The sequence below is a fragment of the Genypterus blacodes genome, unplaced genomic scaffold (assembly GCF_046128005.1).
Source record: "Genypterus blacodes isolate CSIRO-AG114 ecotype Tasmania unplaced genomic scaffold, CSIRO-AGI_Gbla_v1 ptg000348l_1, whole genome shotgun sequence".
NCBI classification, from domain to species: Eukaryota; Metazoa; Chordata; class Actinopteri; order Ophidiiformes; family Ophidiidae; genus Genypterus; species Genypterus blacodes.
The window spans coordinates 512,604-531,903 of NW_027467132.1; the positions used below are offsets into that span (position 1 = coordinate 512,604).

Below are 19,300 nucleotides of genomic sequence, written 5' to 3' on the forward strand. Positions count from 1 at the left end.
TAATTAATCAGAAAGATGAGCTCATTACAGGCCCAGAATCAAAGAAAACTTAAGTAACGATGTAAGAAGAGAGATTTAGAAGGTTTGGTTTCAATCCACGACTTGTTGTTCTTCTTGCTGCTGTTGTTGCTCGACCTCAAAAACCAGCCAGATGTAAAAAAGGATCAAAGAGCTGAATGTATCAAACAGCGTATTTCCAGGGCAGTAATGATCGTGTAAACACCTGGGGGCTGTCAGAAAGCTGTGTGAGTCGACTCGCCGCTGCATTATTTGGACCAAAGCGAGAGACGGTGAGGGCTCTAATATTCAGAGCACAGCCAGGCAGGTTAATGAAAGCGAGGGCAAAATGGCAGCCGCTCGATGAAAAGTAAGTGTGTGTGTGTGTGTGTGTGTGTGTGTGTGTGTGCGCGCGCTGCCTTTGCCTGTGTATTAAAGTGAAAAGGCGCTGTTATCAGGTCAGAGCAGAGCCACGTTCTCCAAACACTCGGCACCCCCGCCCCTCTTCCTTTTTGTGTGTTTGCAGAGAAGGAGGAGAGACGTTGCCGCTGACGTTAGCGCTCTCTCCTTTTCCACCCAGTTCTTTCCAATTCCGCTTTCCTCCACATGCTGCTATTGCCTCATCAAATCAGGGCCCATTTTTTTATGCAAGTCATTAATTGGCTATCAGAGTTTACATGAACAACCATCACTCTGTGGCATTAATCATAATTACGATGCGTTGAATGAATGGTGAATGATTTTGTGCCGCCGCTCTCCTGAGTCCGAGGGGACGAGCGGAGATGGAAATGTCAGGGTTTGTTTTCCTAAGCCAACACGGCCGCCGCATGAAAAGGAAGACTTTATTTACCTAGGTTGAGGTAAACAGAAGCGGGCAGGTGGACTCACGCCATCGCCGCCTCCACCTGACAGCGGTTAGAGACGTGAACACCCGCACGGGCCTCAGCTTATCTGCCTGTGAGTCATCGGCGGCTCCTACTGTCAACACAGGAGTGAGAAAGAGCCGGGATGTTGCGTATGTGCATGCATCTGGGCCTGTGTGTGTGTGTGTGTGTGGGGCGAGGGTCCGCCTGGTCATCTACCGACGCCTCCCGGCTCGGCCCCGAGACACGTGCGTCACACACACGCATTAGAGGAGGAGACGCTGCGTGGGAAGGAGCGGCTCACTGATTTAGAGCCTAATTTCCCCACAGTACATTATGTTCCCTGCATGCGCCGCCACAATGCTCCTTCACATGCGGGAGGCTTAGCGGCACAGAAGAGGTTAATCAGGCGTAGTAGAACTTTAAAGGGGATGAGACGTTTTGCAAGAATTTGTGGTTCAGCTTCGTTTGGTGTCTTTTATGCATCAAGGCTAAATAAACTGAATCTAATCCCAACTCAGCTTGTAAGACTCTTTCACCGCCGCTTGTGACCCGACTGCACCCCCTAGTGGCAGGGATCTTCATTAATACCCCAGCGATTAAACAAAATTTCCGGATTTGCAGGAAATTCATGGCTTTGTTGTTGTTGTTGTTTGTGTTGCGTTCACTTTCCATGTCTTCAGTCCGTGTTGCGAGTTCCTCTGCAGCGCAAAGATTGAATTTGAGTGAATGATTTGTTACGGTTGCGCTCATAAATGCCAGATTACTCTTGAAGCATTCCGGTTAGCAAGACGTCGCCTCAGCACTCCAATGGCTCGTGACAAGCAGCAATAATGGGACCGACCTTTAATTAACAAAATAATTAACAAATCATATCTGGCCCCTGCAGGCCACCGCATCCACTTTCATCGATTGCATTCTCTGCGTCACTATAGCAACTGCGTGTTACCGCCAAGGACTCAATTATAGGCTGCTGAAGTATTTGAGACATCTGATTTCTATGCATTTCTTGCCCTTTATAGTGGAGATAGAAATGATCGGGTCGTGTTGAATGTGATCCCTGGAACAGAACAGTGATGAATCTGTAGCTTCACCATCCAGGCTCTCTCTCTGTAAAACCATTATGGCAGGAGCTGTGTGTTATTATTAAGGCGTGACTGCAGTGTGTTGTGTGTGTTCTGTGTGTGTGCCCTGAAGTTAGCCAGCTGGCAGCTGCTGTATCTTCCCGTTCCCATCTCTGTTCCCCACCCAGCCTCTGCTTAGCCTCCTGACAATTCTGGCGTTCTTCTACTTTCCCTGCTGGAGGGGTGAAGACCGTGTAGGAAACTGTAGCCGAATCATTCTAAACCTCCTGCAAACTATGATACGATGCGAGGAAACTGTGTTCAGACGCCATCTGTTCAATTATTCATCGCTGTGGAGCAAATTCTGACACCTTAAAATGATGTCGCTGGCAGAATATCAGAGAATGTCTTAATGTCTCACATAGAACTACTTATCTTTCGTGCAAATCCAGCCCATCTCTATATATATCAGAGCTCAACCATTGAAAAACACCAAGAATGGATATTTGTGGCGTAGAAAACGTCCTTTTTTCCCCGTTTGCCTCAGCTTCCTCTTTTCTGTGCCGACCCTCTGATAACCTCTCCAGGGGGACGGACCGACTCTCTCGCTCTCGTCTGAAACAATCAATTGATCGAAGAGGCTCAGGAAGGATCCATTTGCATCTAAGTGGTGGCTTCAGGCGGATTCCGGTGGTCTCAGATCTGCGTGCTGCTTGGCGGTGAGACGCTTGAGGGACCTCCAGTGCTGCGACTGCATTAAGGTTAGAAAAATGGAGCAGCTGGGTCGAGCCCTCAAGAGCCCCACTTAAGTACACAAGCTAACACCACAGTGGAAATCTGCTCTAATACAAGATCAGATTTGCGAGTAACTAAAGGTAGAAATGAAGTTAAGAAGGCAGATTTAGAGTATCGATTGATCCATCATCATGTAGTAGTAAATGGAAATCCCCATGTTAAGCACATTTACTGCTGTCGTAACTTCATTCTAAAGTTTACAGACGTCTTTCAAAAGCCGTTATTGAACTATTGCACCCTTACATCACACACAAACACACGTACACACACACACTCTCATGTTGGCAATTTAATACACTCCTTTCGCCGCCTTCGTCTTTACACGGTAAACCATAAGGAGACATGAAACCGCGAGCGTACATTCTGGCACGTTGAGCAGAGCGACCTCCCGCTGATGTCAGAAGCTTTTATCTCCTTCCTCCACTCAGTGTGCACAGAGGGGCATTTTATCTTTCCTGCTGATTTAATAAGGAAAAGACTGACAGCCCACACACACACACACACACCCAAACACACATGCGTGCACATGTAAACACAGACATGGGGGAGTAAATAAGCTTTGTGATGTAAAATGATAAAGACAAAATGAAGAGACGATGCAATATCACATTTTATTGCTTTATTGCTTGAGGTTCATCTGTTATCGTTTCCCTCCTCCTCGCCATCTGAGGCGTAACAACATCAACAGCATTAACCTGCTCACTTTGCTAAAGCGTGAACACACACACACACACACACACACACACACTGCTGCATGTTGGCACGTGATAACATAGGCCTGTGCATTTTTTGTTTGTAGTCGTAGCGTTGGCGCTGAAACCACCTACACAATTCTGACCTAATCTTGTTTCTAACTTCCTGTATATTCTGTTGAGAGTTTGGAACATAGCTATAATTGCTCCCCTGAGGAATATGCAGCCATAAGCCTCTTATTTTTTAGGCTGTATACGTGTGTGTGTGTGTGTGTGTGTGTGTGTGAGTCAGCCGCTTTAAAATCTCCTTCTACCTCGCCACCTCTTGCTGCCTTAATCCGTAAAGAACTCGGCTAAGGAGAAACGAAAAACTCCATTAAAATTCATAAATTGATGGAAACTGAGCCGAGAATATATTATCCTCCTTACATTGTTTCATTTTGGTACCTTTACCCGCCTCGTCTACACGTTCTGCTGCAGTTCAGAGGGAAGGAGAGGGAATATTCTACTTCTTAAATATTATGTCTCAGCATATTTTAAAGGATTTCAGACTCTTTTGAATCCAAGTTGTGTCATTTGTTCCCAAATTATTCATAGTTTATTCTAAAGTAAACTAGAAGTGTTACTTTTTAATTCCCTTCTTGTCCACCATAAATACAGTATTTGCTTTCTTCTCAGTCAGTCCTCACTATCATTCTGAATGCATAACTCGTATTTATGTTGTTTCTCTTTGTTGTGTTCAGTGTTACTGCAACGCAAAACGACATCATGACTGCACATAAATTCTGGTTAAGGGGACTAATGTCACATCAAACCCCCGACAAATCGCACCGTAAAAGTCTTATCAAGGAGTTATCGATCGTGCAGTCTGGGCTCGTTTGGTCGGTCTGGTTGTGCGACTTGTTCCCATTGGTTCTCCGCGGCGGGTCAGCGCCCCCATGACCCGGGTGCTGCGGCGCTAAACCGTCCGTCTGTGGCAACGTGACTCATGTCTGCGTTTGTCGTGGCCATCAATCTCTCTCTCTCTCTCTCTCTCTCTCTCACCCACCCTTCATCTCCTCTCATGGCCTCCCTTCCTCTCTCTGGAACACACCGTCTTCTTCTTCTCTGCTTCGGCGCTTGTCAGAGGACGAGGTCACTGGATTCTGACGGGAGCAGCAAAAAGCCGGCGTGACCTGACATCCTTTCGCTGCTCGGTACAACATAACTTATTCAGCACAGAACCCCATCTCCCTGTTTTCTGTGAAAGTCCTGGAAACAGCAAGAAACGTTTCCGAGCTACTTTGCAGTCTGCCGGTGAGATCCAGCTGACAGATGCCCGGCCATATAAATAGGAGCCTTCAGGTCAGAGCCGCAGAGAGGTGTAGAGGAACATGAGAGATGAGTCGACAAAGGAACAGGATGAGAGCGGTGGCTGGGTTCAGATCTTGTCTTGTCTTGTCTTGTCTCACATGTGCTCAGGTCGCTGTGTGATACAAAGAGATGGCGTGACAGGCAGGCGACTCTTCAGACGCCTCTTTAGTAACGTCTGACACTTTATTGTGCTGGGAGTCGTTGCGGGGATAAAAAGTCTCCGCCGAGCAAGAATCCTCTCTAATGAGGCCATTTTAGTGTGAAGTGGGGGATAAATCAAACATCCCCCTTCTTCACAAGCTGCTGTTTCTTCCCCCTCGGAATAACAGCAGTAATGGTGTCTCTCTCTCTTCAGTGTAGGATCTCCTTCTTCAAGCTTCCTCCCTCCTTTAAAAGAGCTGGATTATGGAGGAATCGCGTCTTGTTGTGATAACGGCGTCGGCTCCGGTGCTCCAGTCGCGATTCCCCCCACCCCCCTGTCTCCCCCCCCCCCTGTGAGTAATGGTTCCCATCGCAGCCAGATTTGATGTTACTGAGTGGGAGGGGAGCTAATCCACACGTTTGGCAACACGGCGTCACAGCCTGTGGAAAGAAGAAGCTAGAAAGCGGTCGCAGTCAATCACACAGAGGGGAGGGAAGCTCATTTATTTGTTCCTTCCACCATATAAGCACGAGCGACAGGCCGGCCTACCTGCTCAGAGTGAGATCTGGGCTAATAAGAAGGTGGGGGGGGGCTGAATAGGTAATAGCCCCCTGACGTCTGCGCTCTCCTGCCGTCTTTGTCCCGCCTCGTCAGACATGGGCAGTGAACCTCTGCAATTTGCGCTTCCTCCCTCCATATGATATCGCTGATCTCATCACGGGTCCATCTGCACAAAAGGAGGCGTGTGAGGTTGTTAGGGGTTTTGTGATTTGTGTGTGTGTGTGTGTGTGTGTGTGCTGACTAGCCCCATCTGGTAACAAGGCAGTAAAGATAATGACCAACGAGTGAGCGAGCTGATCGATCAGGGCTGTATCGTATGGCGTTCTGTGGGGTCGATGAGGTTTTCCTTTCTCCCTCTGAGGCCCGAAGGCTCCGAAGGCTCGACAGGCACAGCAGGCACAACAGGCATGGGAACAATAAATAACAAAGTGGCTGCAGTGGTCAAGCAGCAGTAGATGAAGCTCTCTAATCCATCAATCACAATCAATCTCTTCCTGGATTCCTTGAGTCAGTGGGGCGGCGGTCCATACAGGCCACGCCCACTTGTGACCCAACAAGGGCAATTACAATTTTTGGGCAAATTTTCCAAAAAATCTATTGAAATCGAATTTAGTGGACGACGGCGGCGAAATAACAACATTTACAGTTAGTAAGTTCATCTTCATCCACTGTCAGCAGAATCTGATGTGACTCAGACCTGCTGCACTTTAGATTCATATTCCGGGCTTCCCATGCCTACCAGAGGTGAAAGCCTGATAGTTAAATTATAGATTTTCGACTGGAACGCTGCTTTGCTTTCCAGCAGCAGAGGCCTGACGGTGAAGGCACAGATTCCTATCCTGATCTTTGTCTCCCTGCACTCCACTCCATCTTGAAATTCACACAATTCTCAGCACATCCTGCAGTGAACTCATTAGACGCGGTGATGCCGCTGAAATGATCCAAATCCTCCCTATTTTTAGTTCTGTTAAAACGCTCTGGCACATATGCTCTCCCTGGAGCTTTATGTAACATGTTGACGCATTCTCTTCAATGGTCGGAGCTGGTTCTGTTGTGCTGTGTCTCCTGCTTTCTATGTCGTTCTTAGCCTACTAACCGCTAATGTGATGTATTGTGTCATGTACATCTGTTTCTCATAATCTTAAGCCATTTTAGCTCATTTCAGTTTGATGCTGATGACATTGGGCTGTGTTTCACAGCGTCCCTGACGACACGGACGTCACACGTCTACGCACGCTTGGTCAGCCGCGTCACCTTCCTGATGCTTATCCACCTTTTGGATCTGGTCGTGCGCAGCATTAGCTCAGCAACATGTTTTAGAGTCACAGAGATAAATCTTAATGGGCTGACCCGACCGCCTCAGATCAATACTGTCTGTCAGCAAGGAACCTTTTGAAGAAAACGTCCCCGAGCAGCAAGCCGCCTCGATTGAATTCACTTTGCGCAAACGTGGCAATGAGTATTTTAATGGAAGCAGCAGGGGCAGGAGGGCATGGTGGCAAAAGCAAGAATTTAAAAGCAGATTTTAAGAAACGCCTTCTCAAGGGAGATGATGAAAGTGCTGGCTTCAGCTCTCCCTGTGTACGCCGACCTGAATGACAAATAGCCTGGGAAATCCTTTTGATGGTGTCGACACATTAAAGGGAAAACTAAAGAGGAAGATGGATTTGTTGCGATTGCAGGAACACACATAGATTACTGACCGTCGCTAAAGTAAAAATGCAACATGGTCACATTTTTTACATTTTTAGTAGTGAACAATTTGCAGCAACAGCAGAACTTCCAACTTTCTCAATCGCTGCAGAAATGGTTATGCAACACACCACTAGGAGGCGCCTCAGTTACCACCGGTGTTCCTCAAGGCACAGTTTGAGAGCCACTGATTTATCTATCATCAGTTACAAATACTGTGTATCCAGTTTGTTGACTGTCTGTTTGTTTATGTGTGCTTCCATTAGGGCTTCCCTCACTCCCATAAAACATCTTGACTTTAAACGATGTCATTAATCAACATACATTATTATTTCATGGAAAGGTAACACTGGTAGGAGAACATCGCGGTGATGAATAGGAGCTGAATCCATAACCTCCTGTGATAAATCACTTGGCTCTCTGACCTTCTCTCTCTCTCTTCCCCGACTCTGTTCGCATGCAGATGACAGTTAATTCCATATCAAATAATGGATCGAGCCCCTCTGATAATCGGATAATGTAATTGCCGGCGTCCATCAGCGCTGCCACGTGTGATGAACATCCTCCTTCCCTCCTCCCGGCAGGCGGCGAACGCATCAGGTGTTGGATATGACGAACGCGTCAATCTGCAGTCAGCTTGTTTTGCGGCGCATCAGCGACTCTCCCGATGCCTCGGAGGGTTCGCGTTTGTCCTCCGTGCCGCAGTCGATCCCATCTCCATCTGTTGTAGTCGCAGATTGATTTTATTCCGACACGCTGTCATTGTGGTCACCTCCGCAGACGCACAGGGAGACGGCTAGTAAACCGTACTACAGAATAGTATTGATCGCAACCGCTTCACCGAACTCTTTCTGTGTCTTTTGTGCAGAACCCACCAGGTGAACGTTTGCCTCCTGATACCTTCTCCTCGCCGTAATTAGGCCAAACCTCCGCCTTTCTTCTTGCCCTGTCTTTGTTAACTTTTGTTGTGCCACATTTGCTGCTTCTTCAGTCTCATTCTGCTGGACCCTCCCAGCATGGAGTGGCACCAAAAGAGCTCAAGTGATGTCTAAGACGGCGTTATGTGCCGCTGTGGTCTTTCATTGCATCATCCTTCGTCCTTTCACGGGGCTTTCGCTCCCTCGCTCCCTCGCCTGCTCGCTCGCTCGCTGACCTCTCTGCTTCCACTGAACCGCAAAGAACGAGTCCACGTTCAGACATAAAAATGCAAACGAAGGCGATTAAAGTTAACATAAATTGAAAGAATAATAGAATGAATAGATGAAGCAGTAAAGGAGGAAGAGTTAAATTGCTGTGTGTGCCGGGTGTCTGCAGTGTGTGTGCAGTGTGAGACGGCTTCACCACATCTGTGTCACCGCTTTGTTTCGACGCCGAGCAGCAGAGTCAGTAAAGAGAACATGAAAGGGCTGAGATGTATTCGTTCCAATTAGAGGGAGCTAATGGCCGCTGTAGTTAGAGGAGCTGCAGCGAGTCACTTTGCCGCCGCCGCCGCCGCCGCCGCCGCATTAAGTACACGATCTGGTTTCGTAGGGTTTCTTACTCTCGCCGTTCTGAGCTGCAAAACCACAAAATCTGGAGTGTGTTCGGCCTAAAGAGACTTGATCTGTGTTTGGGGAATTTTTTTAGGGATTAGATCTAACAACCACTGCTGACTTTAGACACTTAGCATGCATCTACTAGTGCAGGACAGATTCCCACAGGTATGAAACTGCGTCAGGAAAATGCAATAAGAGAGTAGCAAGTAGCACAAAATAGAAACACGCAAATGTACAAGTACCTGGAAATTACACAGTGCTACAGTTAATGTCAGTGTTTGTGGAGACGGACGTCGGGATTTGAACAGCTGGTGTGTGTGTCGCTGACGGACAACATCACACTTCAGCCTTTGCAGCACCTGCCGGCGCAAACCACTTTCATCGCTGTTATTGTTCAGTGTTTCTACAGCAACTACAGGCTGCAGTGCTCGACCGGACACACACACACACACACACAGAGGGAGAGAGAGGGAGAGGGAGGTAGAGTGTGATTTATTATGCCGTCCACAGTTTTGCTCATTTTGCACCTCATAATTTGGCTGAAGAGTCCCTTTCTCTCAGTCCATCAAGATTGTGACGGGTAAGCGAGGATGACGAGGTTGTTGAATGTGGAAAATGACACACACACACACACACACACAGACACACACGAACACGCTGTACCTGACAAACACAACACCCTCTCCTTTCACGGTTTGCACGTTGGGTCTCTGCAGCATTGTCCTCCCTCCTCTTTTGAATGAGAGAGCACTCCCGGGCGCCATAACGACCCAGAGACACATTTGCATAATTGTAATGCTAATAAGTTGAGCGGAACATCTATTTGTGATTTGCGATGAGAGGTGATGTGATGGTTTAATGGGCGGACAGTCGCAAAGGAAAAAGAGCTTTTTCATCCAAAGGGGGCTTCTAGTCAAGAAGCATCACATGCATTATGGATCAGCACACACAGACACATACACATACACACACACACACACACACACACACACACACACACACACACACACACACACACACACACACACACAGAGAGAGAGAGAAAGGCTGCTGTATTAATCCTCCCTGGGCGGGTCTGTGGCAGTAGTCTGAGTGGGTTGAGGCTCAGGCTAATCAAAACCAGAAATGGCCGCATCTTAATCACAGCCTCTGACGTAAGGTTACAGCACCTAGGGCAAGACGAGACGGTCTCTCTCTAAATTAGACCATCTCCCTTAAGATGAGGAAGAGGAAGAGCCCTTGTGTTGTGCCCAGGATGATGAGCTAATTGAAATTTTATCCCTCTGAAAAACAAAGATGCAGATCTAAATAGGAAAGTTCAGTTGTGTAGTGTGTGTGTGTGTGTGTGTGTGTGTGTGTGTGTGTGTGTGTGTGTGTGTGTGTGTGTGTGTGTGTGTGTGTGTGTGTGTGTGTGTGTGTGTGTGTGTGTGTGTGTGTGTGTGTGTGTGTGTGTGTGTGTGTGTGTGTGTGTGTGTGTGTGTGTGTGTGTGTGTGTGTGTGTGCGCGCGCGTGTGTGTGCGCGTGTGTGTGCGCGTGTGTGTCCTGTGATGGTCTGCCAAGAGATTTGGTTCAGCACAGATTTTGCAGATATTGATCCAGATTTGGTGGATTGATGCTCAGGCAGAGGGATCACATTGATGTTGTTGCCATCCGCTGTAACCAAGACGATGCAGAAGCAGTGTGGAGCAGTGTGGAGCAGTTCAGGCGTATTTTCAACCTTGATTGCTTTGGATAAAGAAGAAAATGTCGTTCACTGTGCTGCTGTGCATTGAAGTACATTTCAAGGCTTGAAATCCAGCTCTTTGGCCTTGGTGGAGGTTTTCTATGTGAGGCTTTTGTACCTGAGAGTAAGCCTCCAGTATCTCCACATATCTGCCTCTCGGTCCCTTGCGTCCTCTCAGGCAACACTTCAATCTGCAGGGATCATTTGCGAAGGCGTAGCTCGCCGTATCTTCAGAGCTCAAGGTGCCGTCCAGCCCTCAGGCATCACCACTTCATCTGGAGTGTCAGTCAAACACGGCGCTAAAGGAAACGTGCCAGACGAGCTCGCACGCAGCCTCACCTCAGAGACTGACGTGTCCCCATATAAGGTTCCCATATACACACTGTTTGTATCCGTGTGTAAGTGTGTCTGCTGAAGGTAACGGCTCTTTACTGGAGCGTCAGGCTGATAAATGGAGGCCATAGTTTGGGTCACGGTGACCTGCTGGAATAATCTGAACAGTAATATCTCATTACGATTCTCTCTCTGGACCACTAATGAGTGATCAGTATTGGAACACATTCACACATGAGGATCTATGTCGGCACAAACTGTTTCTTCAGCTCAAACACTTCTGTAAAGGTAAATGATGGAGCGACCCGTAAGCTGAAGCCTCACAAACACAAGCAAAATAATACTAAAACACATTCACAGGCACAAAAAGATCACACGTGAAGCCGACAGCTGCTGAAGTCACGGGGTCCAATTACATTCAGGCTCTCTGCTGTGAAGAGCAGAAAATATCACTGGTAGTGAAAACGAAGTGTGAGATCTCATCACCAGTGGAGGCAAGTTTGAGCACCAGACTTTGCATATGTCAGTCACCTCCAAAGCTACTTCCTGCTTTATTAGCCCAGACTAGAGTTAAGAGAATCTCATAATCTATAGGGTCAAGAGATGTGTGAGCATCGATGCATGTAGTGATGCATCATATTGATTAAGACAATACAAGACAATACACAGAGCTTTTGCATTCTTTATTTGCTTGTGTGCGTCTTACTTAGCCTTGAAAGTGTAGATAGCACACACACACTCACACACACACACATTTACCCACACAAATTGTTTACCTCAGTCGCCGTCTTCCATTTATTGCCTATTTTGGATCCATGCCAGTGAAGAGACACCTCTCACGTTGTTTATCCTCCAAATCCTCCACACCGCCACTTCAGCCTGTCAGTCAGTCAACCTGGAGAGGCGACAGTGACTCGTGGTGTTCTCCTCTCCTGCCAATAAAAAACGGCGATATCTACTAAATCAAACCACAGACAGGAGATGAACGAGCCACACTTCAATCCTGAAAGACTATTCCAAGAGTCAGAACCAGGCCGTGAATACAGAAACACACCTCAAGGCTGTAATCTTTCCCTCCAATATGTTCAACAAATGGCCAACGGAGAGATGAACAGAATTCCATTTCCAAGTACAGCATAAGGCAACAAAAGAGAATAAATCACAGTCAGAGTCAACGAGTGTGCGGCCGTGACAACCAGGACACAGAAAATAAAACTAATTTGATCCAAAAATATGAAAAGAATGACCAAAAATGTTGTATATTGGCCTTTTTAAACTTGAGTTTTTCAGCCAATTTTCCTCATTTAGACAGTATGAAGAATCCAAACCAGTCACCGAATAATAACAACAACAACAACAAGAACAAGAGTCGTTATCTTTATTTATTTATTAGATTATTATTAGATTAGTCACATGTCAGAAGAAACCAGGGCAATACTCCCATAGCTGCTTTACATTTATTTACAAGTGAGGAGTTAATTTGCTTGTTGGAGGTATAATTAGTGTAGTGTGCTGTTAGTAAAAGCTGTAAAAGCTCCATTTTATTTTGTTGCAGCTCCTCAGTGGTTCTATAAATCATAGCTCTTCATGAATCCCTGATGGGGAGATGATTCGTCACCCTGCTTTATAAAATGAGACGATATTGCTCAGTTGCTTTATGGATTTAAAGTGGTTCACTGGTCTGAGGAGGCGCTTTAAAGTTTAACATGGCTTTTCATTCCTTTGACTCATTTCCAGTGGACACTCAGGCAGTCACAGCCTCCTGCACACGCTTTCAAAGCCCCCCTGTTTCTGAATATTGCTTTTCCGCTATTCTCTCTGAAATTAAAGCCTCAGAGCACAGTCAATATCACATCCAAAGCTTTTTAAATTCACATTGTTGGCCTTTTTCAGCCAGAAAGTTTACAGAATATTGCTCTTACATGGAGCTGTCATGATATAGAGACATCCTATGTGGATAAAGATTGCTTATATGAAGTAATGTTCCGTTGTGGCTGTGTTATATTTGTTCATGAGTGAATATTGGGTGTAATAGACCTAAACCTCGTTATTTGTCTGCCCTTAACAGGTCACAGTATGGGAGGAAATCATTATATGCCCTCAGGTTTCTTACTACACAGTGTGAGGTGATTCGAAGGAGCCAGATGTTAACATTAAGACAGGGTTGATTACCACGGCAGCCAAATAAATGTCGCTCATCTCTTTGCTCTGAATGTCCCCCTCTCATCTGACGAGCGTGCACAGGCAGCGGGGAGTGACGGCTGGTGTAGCAGAATGATCTACACCCGGTGAGGTTCCTGTTGTGTTGCCTTGGGGGTAAAATCAACAATCTAATTTCATTGCTTTCAACATCCTCGTCTTGGAGTGACTATAAATCTCCGCCCGCCCTTCCTCCTCCTGCTCCCAGCGTACGGGCCCCTTTGATTTTCATCGTTTAACATTAACACTGTCGTCAATACATTTGTCTCCCAACATGAGGTAGTGACGTGCGAATCGATTCAGCGCACGGCAGCGCAGTGGAAAGGTAGAAAGGAATTTGTTTTCTCCTGGAAAGAAGGTGAAAGTGCCCACAAGAGAGATTCACTGCTCCCTGGAGATTCATCCGGCACCACGGGAGGGACCTGGAAGACTTATTGGAATTTCATGTGATGCATGCTGTCTGACCAGATAAGGGGAAACATCCAGAAATGCATTCATCCAGTGTTATTTTGTAGGGTTAGCACAAACAAAGATGTTGTAAATAAGCGTGTAAGAGCCTCCCTGTGTTCCATGATGACATAACATGGGTCAGGTGTTGCGCAACCTTTTTTGATGCCTCTGAGCTAATCAAAATATCCAATAAAAAAATCAGCTGGGCTGAAACTGGAAACTTTGGACGTACACACACACACACACACACACACACACACACACACACACACACACACTGCAGATTGGAGTCAGAGGGCACGTCAAGTACCACTAGTGGTACCCATGCCACAGTTTGAGAACCACTGTTATTGCTTTTTATATTGCATGCTTTTTATTTACTTTCTAACACCCCAGATAAATAAATCAACCTCCCCTGAACAATTTATGGTGATGAGGATGATGATGATGATGATGATGATGGTTATGATGACTGACCGACGCACATCCCCCCCCCCCCTCCCCCCTCCCCTCCATTGAGAGATGACGAATGTAATGGGCTGCTTTAAGTGGGAAGCAGTCACAGGGAGGAGGGCAAACCGCTGGCTGTGACAGTGACAGTTGCTTCTCCCCTCGGCTTTCTTTTTACTCCCTTCAACATCATCCTCATCACCCTCATCATCCTCACCAGCAGCTTCAGTTTCGGCAGCAGGCGGCGTGGAGAGCGGACAAGCCCCACGCATCTTTGAAGAGGCGCCTCCACTCCGAGAGGAAGATGGGGAAATGGCATTTGCAGTTGACCAAATGTGAGGATCATGAAACCAAGCGACATCTTCATTTATGACACAGAATCGCCTTTATGCTCCCGCAGGAACTATTAAAGATTAAAAGGTAAGACGTATGATGCGTATTGTATTTTCCTTCATCTACTCAATTAATGCTGCCTGGTGAAGCCTAATTACACAGAGGATAGTTAAAGCCACTGATATCGATTTGACGGATTGGTTGGCTATAAATAAAATCGCGTCCTCAGTCAAATTTGTTAATTTACAATCAGAGAATCAACATATTACAGAAGTGAAGCATATTTGTAAGAAAATCCACGAGCACTTGCTACAAAAGAATTCTAATTGCCGCACATTTTCCTGAAAATTTGCGTTATTGTCTGCTAAAAATATCATTCATAAAGGCTGTGAATGCTCGGAGCGTCGATATAAGCTTGTGGTCTAATTCATACCATGTTGAGGCGTCACTCTTTAATATTTGTACCTCGATTTAGTGTTTCTGCCGTTTATGATGTCATTTTTCAGATAGTACTGATTTTAAGCATGCTGTTATATACTGTATATGTTCGGTTTTTTTAAATCGGAGCGAGAGAGCGAGAGAAACGAGAGTATTATTCCGCCCCCTTGTGGTTGTGAGTGGCGCTGCGCTTTCCTCGATCTACAGAGAGACTGTGACGGTATCATGCATGTTAATAATATGAAACGTAAAATAATAAGTACCTCAAATTACCTTCTAAACATTTCTGAGTTTTTACAATTCAAAGATACATCATTAGCAGGTGTATTTGTTATTAATAAGACACCAAGCATTGGTGTACATTCTGCTTAAGGAAATATATAGAGTATTTATTTACCACAATTTAACCCCTATGATCCTAAATGTATGGTTCGCCAAAGTGCCCGGGCCTCAGTCATCCATCTTCCCTCTGTGGTTTGCCATTATGTAATTTCATCCCCATCAGACTGCATCAGCCTCAGAATGTTCGCTGCTGGGCTTACACGGACTCACATGGGCAAAACTGTACACACAATTAGAACGTGCACGTGTGTAGGAGATGGCCGACTGAGAGGCTAATTAGTGATATAGTGGAGCACATACTGTGTATACTGTGTGTCCGAGTTGGGTGGGATGTGGAAGGACAGCGAGATCACATTAGAGGAAGCAAGAAAGAGCAACTTTTGGTTCAGATTTAGTTAAAAAAAAACAAAAAAACAGGACTATTTCTTCGATTATAGTCTTGTACTACTGACGGTAAAGTGTACGTTTCCTATTTTAGGAAAAAGTAGATGTCGTCCCTGGGTGGGCTTGAACCACCAACCTTTCGGTTAACAGCCGAACGCGCTAACCAATTGCGCCACAGAGACCTGAGAACCTCCCGTAAGTCCGTTCCGACTTGATTGTCCAATCGCTGTATACGCTGTCTGACGTCGGGTGTTGGCAAATCACGTTGCGGGATGGCGTCGGACGTCGCCAATCATGGCAATTGATGGCAAATAAGGCCAGGAAATATCCGGATTAGCCCGTGGAAGCTAGTTCGTTCAGAATCAAAACATTAAATCTACAGAAAAAATATTGTTAGTGGAAAAAGTGGGTTCAATAAAAGTAGAAACGCAAAAGTAGAAACTCATTTGTAAATTAAATGTCATTCCTTTCCATTTCTCGCCGGAAATGGTTGCACGTTATTACAAATTACGAATAATTATTAAGAATTACGATGCACGTATGAATGAGGTTAATATACCTGCAAGATACTGCAAGATACTAGTTTAATTATATGCAGTTCACTTCTCCCCAACGCTGCTGCTAAATACACAAACTTGAACACTTAAAGTTCTAGCAACGGTGGGAATCGAACCGCAACCCTTGGGATCAACAGCTCTCTTATAAAAATGTACTGTATGTAAAAAGAAGAAAGGATTTATTTATTTTTATTATGCTATACATCAACATTAGACACACTTATTCAAAATTCTAAACAAATTGGAAAACCAATCCTCCCACTAAATTATGCAATGTAAATGAAACGCACAGTACTCTGATGTTTTTGGGGACTTAAACCTGAGTGTATAAAATGACTGCTGTTGCAAATGTAGAATATTAAGTTATTCTATTCCTCCATTTTAACTATTTTGACATTTCCATTTCTTTTGATCAGATTTCCGTTTGTGAAGCCTAAAGAATCATGGATCCACCATCATCCTCAACACAGTATGGATCCAAAAAGAGGGTCAAGATCCACCCCAACACAGTGACGGTGAAATATGCCACTCACTTCCCACAGCCCGGTGATGAAGGCTATGACGACGCTCCCTCTTTCGAAGACTTCGGCTCCTTTGCGGAGGCCAGTGTGGGGAAGAGGCTGGTGTCTGAAGGCAAAGGTGGAAGGACTTTCTTTGGAACCATGGAAACGCAACCTAAGCCGCCAAGCGTACCGAGGGACAAGGGGGTCGGGGGTCAGCTGGCCAGTTTTGGTGAGGCGAACGTGTTGGCCTCTCGGGTGACCTGGATGGCCTTGTTCGGGGCGGCGGTGGCTCACGGTTGCGTGGCGCTGATCACTCGTTTAGCCGCTGACCGCTCTAAAGTGCCCTCGCTCGAGCTGCTCTTCATCCGCTCCGTGATCCAAGTGCTGTCCATCCTAGTGGTCTTCTACTACCAAGAGGCCCCATTTGGCCCCAAGGGCTACCGGTTGCGTCTCTTCTTCTACGGTGTGTGCAATGTAATCTCAATCACCTGCGCCTACACCTCTTTTGCCATAGTACCACCCAGTAACGGCACCATCATGTGGCGAGCCTCCACCACAGTCTTTAGTGCAGTGCTGGCATTCCTGCTGCTGGATGAGAGGCTGGGCTACACAGATGTGGTCACCGTGGTGGGAAGCGTGTTCGGTCTGTGCCTGGTCATGGTTCCAAATGTCGCAGACGAGGAAAAGTCCAGGCTGGGGTTTTGGAAGGAGGCCTTTGGCTACACGATGACTGTGATGGCCGGATTGACTGCCGCCCTCTCCATGATCGTCTACAGAGCCATTAAGGAGCGCGTCAGCATGTGGACGGCGCTCTTTACGTTCGGCTGGACGGGCACGGTGTGGGGGGCCTCCACCATGTTTGTCATGCAGGAGCCAATCATTCCACTGGACGGGGAGACGTGGGGGTATTTAATCGGGATCTGTATCTGCTCCACAGTGGCATTCCTGGGGGTCTACTATGCTCTAAACAAGTTCCATCCAGCGTTAGTCAGCACAGTGCAGCACCTAGAGATCGTAGTGGCAATGTTTCTCCAGCTCATTGTTCTGAGGATGATCCCATCCGTGTACGACGTCATCGGAGGCCTGGTGATCATGATCAGTGTATTCACCCTGACAGGAGTGAAGCTTTACAGGGTGAGCAGGGCCGTTCGGCAGGATTACCAAGAAATCCTCGACTCGCCCATCAAATGAGTTTAGATATGTACGGATCTATTTGTTTACAATGTTGCTCGGTTTATGTGCAATTTAATGAATGTCTGGATCTTTATTCGATGATTTGGTATTGTTGTGTTGTTGGAAGAGTGCCAGTTGTGTCACTAATGTCTTAATATTTGTGCGTGAAATAAAATGTTACATGGTGATTTTTTTCCCCCATATAATTATTGCTTTAATGTCAGATTGTGTAAAAGATTCAAAGTGTCAGCAAAACAATAACAATCAGTTAGATTTGTGTGAGACGTCTTGATGAAACCATGCAACCGGTCTTGTAAGTGGCAGTGTGGAACCATTTTAACGGCATTAAATCCTTCATATTCGTGACATGGGGGCGAGGTGTGGCGAACCATCTGTTGTCACATTACTACACATTGTTTCGCTGTGTGATTGTCAACCCAGAAATCATTCATCTTACAAGGAATGCAAGAGTTAAAGTAAACAGTTCACAGCTTTCATATGAGGGTAGCATCTATGGCTGTTATGTAAAGGAGATTATGTCCAATCATACATACGATGATGTATTTTATTCTCTTGGACTTGTGTGTTTTTCGTTTAGGATTAAGATCATTTGTCCATATTGTGCATAGGAATCACAGCATTTTTCCTTATGTCACATTTTCTGCACCTTTTAGTGCTTTATTTCTGCCTCTCTCTCTTGTTTGTTCTTTACCCAGCAGCTGGTTGATATTTAACATGACTTATGACATCCCTGGACATTGCTCCTGTTCACTATCAGACTCATATCATGCTAATGCCCAGAGGCGGGTACACTGTATTGAATTAAACTCCCCATTAACGACAAAAGGCCATCTGCTTTTTCTGTCAAAAACAAGATTCGGCAGCTCAACATCAAGGTTTCCGTTAGATGTGCTGAAAACCCAGCTGAGGCAATCAACCGCTGTGATTTCCCCTTCGGCAATGCAACTGTAATGGCATGAAGTAAAGATATAATTATGATGCAGAGTGGATGAAAGAGGACGAGAATGCTGCGGTCAGAAACTGATACATCATGGATCTTTCACAAAAAGCCCAGCAGGTGGCAATCACAAGCCACTTTCATAGACAATATCAGTAAAATAACTATTAATCCAGTGGCTATTTGAACACATAACAAACCACATCTATGTCCATTCCCTTCCATCTACGCAAACAAAAAAGCAAATGCACAATTATACTGTATGTCCAGTTGTACGTGTTTGTCACCAGATAAGCTGTTGATAATTATGGTTTCTCTTTTTAATATTTCCCCATTCCAACGTCAAGGATGATCAACCACCGATGGTTGCCAAACATGACAATAATAGATATATCAGCCACTTGAGGGATTATTCCTGGCATTCCACTTTGCTATGATGACCAAAGTTGAACAATAAACTGCAAGTGGGTTCACCCTTCATCATTCTGCTGTGTGTATTCTGTGTTGTTTTCAGATCTGTGGGTACACAGTGTAGAGTACATGTAGGGGAGACCCATCTGTTAGAGCAGGAAACAGATTGCATCCTGCAGTGAGCTGCTCAACCTTCCAAATTACCCTGCGACTCTCCACAGCGCAGACATGTTTATTAGAAGAAGCATCATTTCCCTGGAGGGACCTGAATGGAATTTCGGAGTTATTGTATCTTTAGTGTGTGTGTGTGTGTGTGTGTGTGTGTGTGTGTGTGTGTGTGCGTGTGTAGGAG

The 19,300-nt window shown here is 45.9% G+C and overlaps 1 protein-coding gene and 1 non-coding gene across 2 annotated transcripts; one reads left to right on the forward strand and one right to left on the reverse strand.

Moving 5' to 3' along the window:
* The first annotated feature begins 13,977 nt into the window (after nucleotides 1–13,977).
* On the forward strand, nucleotides 13,978–18,950 carry slc35g2b (solute carrier family 35 member G2b). Its single transcript, XM_076138121.1, has 2 exons — nucleotides 13,978–14,269; nucleotides 16,320–18,950. The coding sequence occupies exon 2, from the start codon at nucleotides 16,347–16,349 to the stop codon at nucleotides 17,595–17,597; it is 1,251 nt and encodes a 416-aa protein (XP_075994236.1). The 5' UTR covers nucleotides 13,978–14,269; nucleotides 16,320–16,346; the 3' UTR covers nucleotides 17,598–18,950.
* On the reverse strand, nucleotides 15,455–15,528 carry trnan-guu (transfer RNA asparagine (anticodon GUU)). Its single transcript has one exon. It is a non-coding gene; the product is annotated as a tRNA-Asn (tRNA).
* Nucleotides 18,951–19,300: the final 350 nt, after the last annotated feature.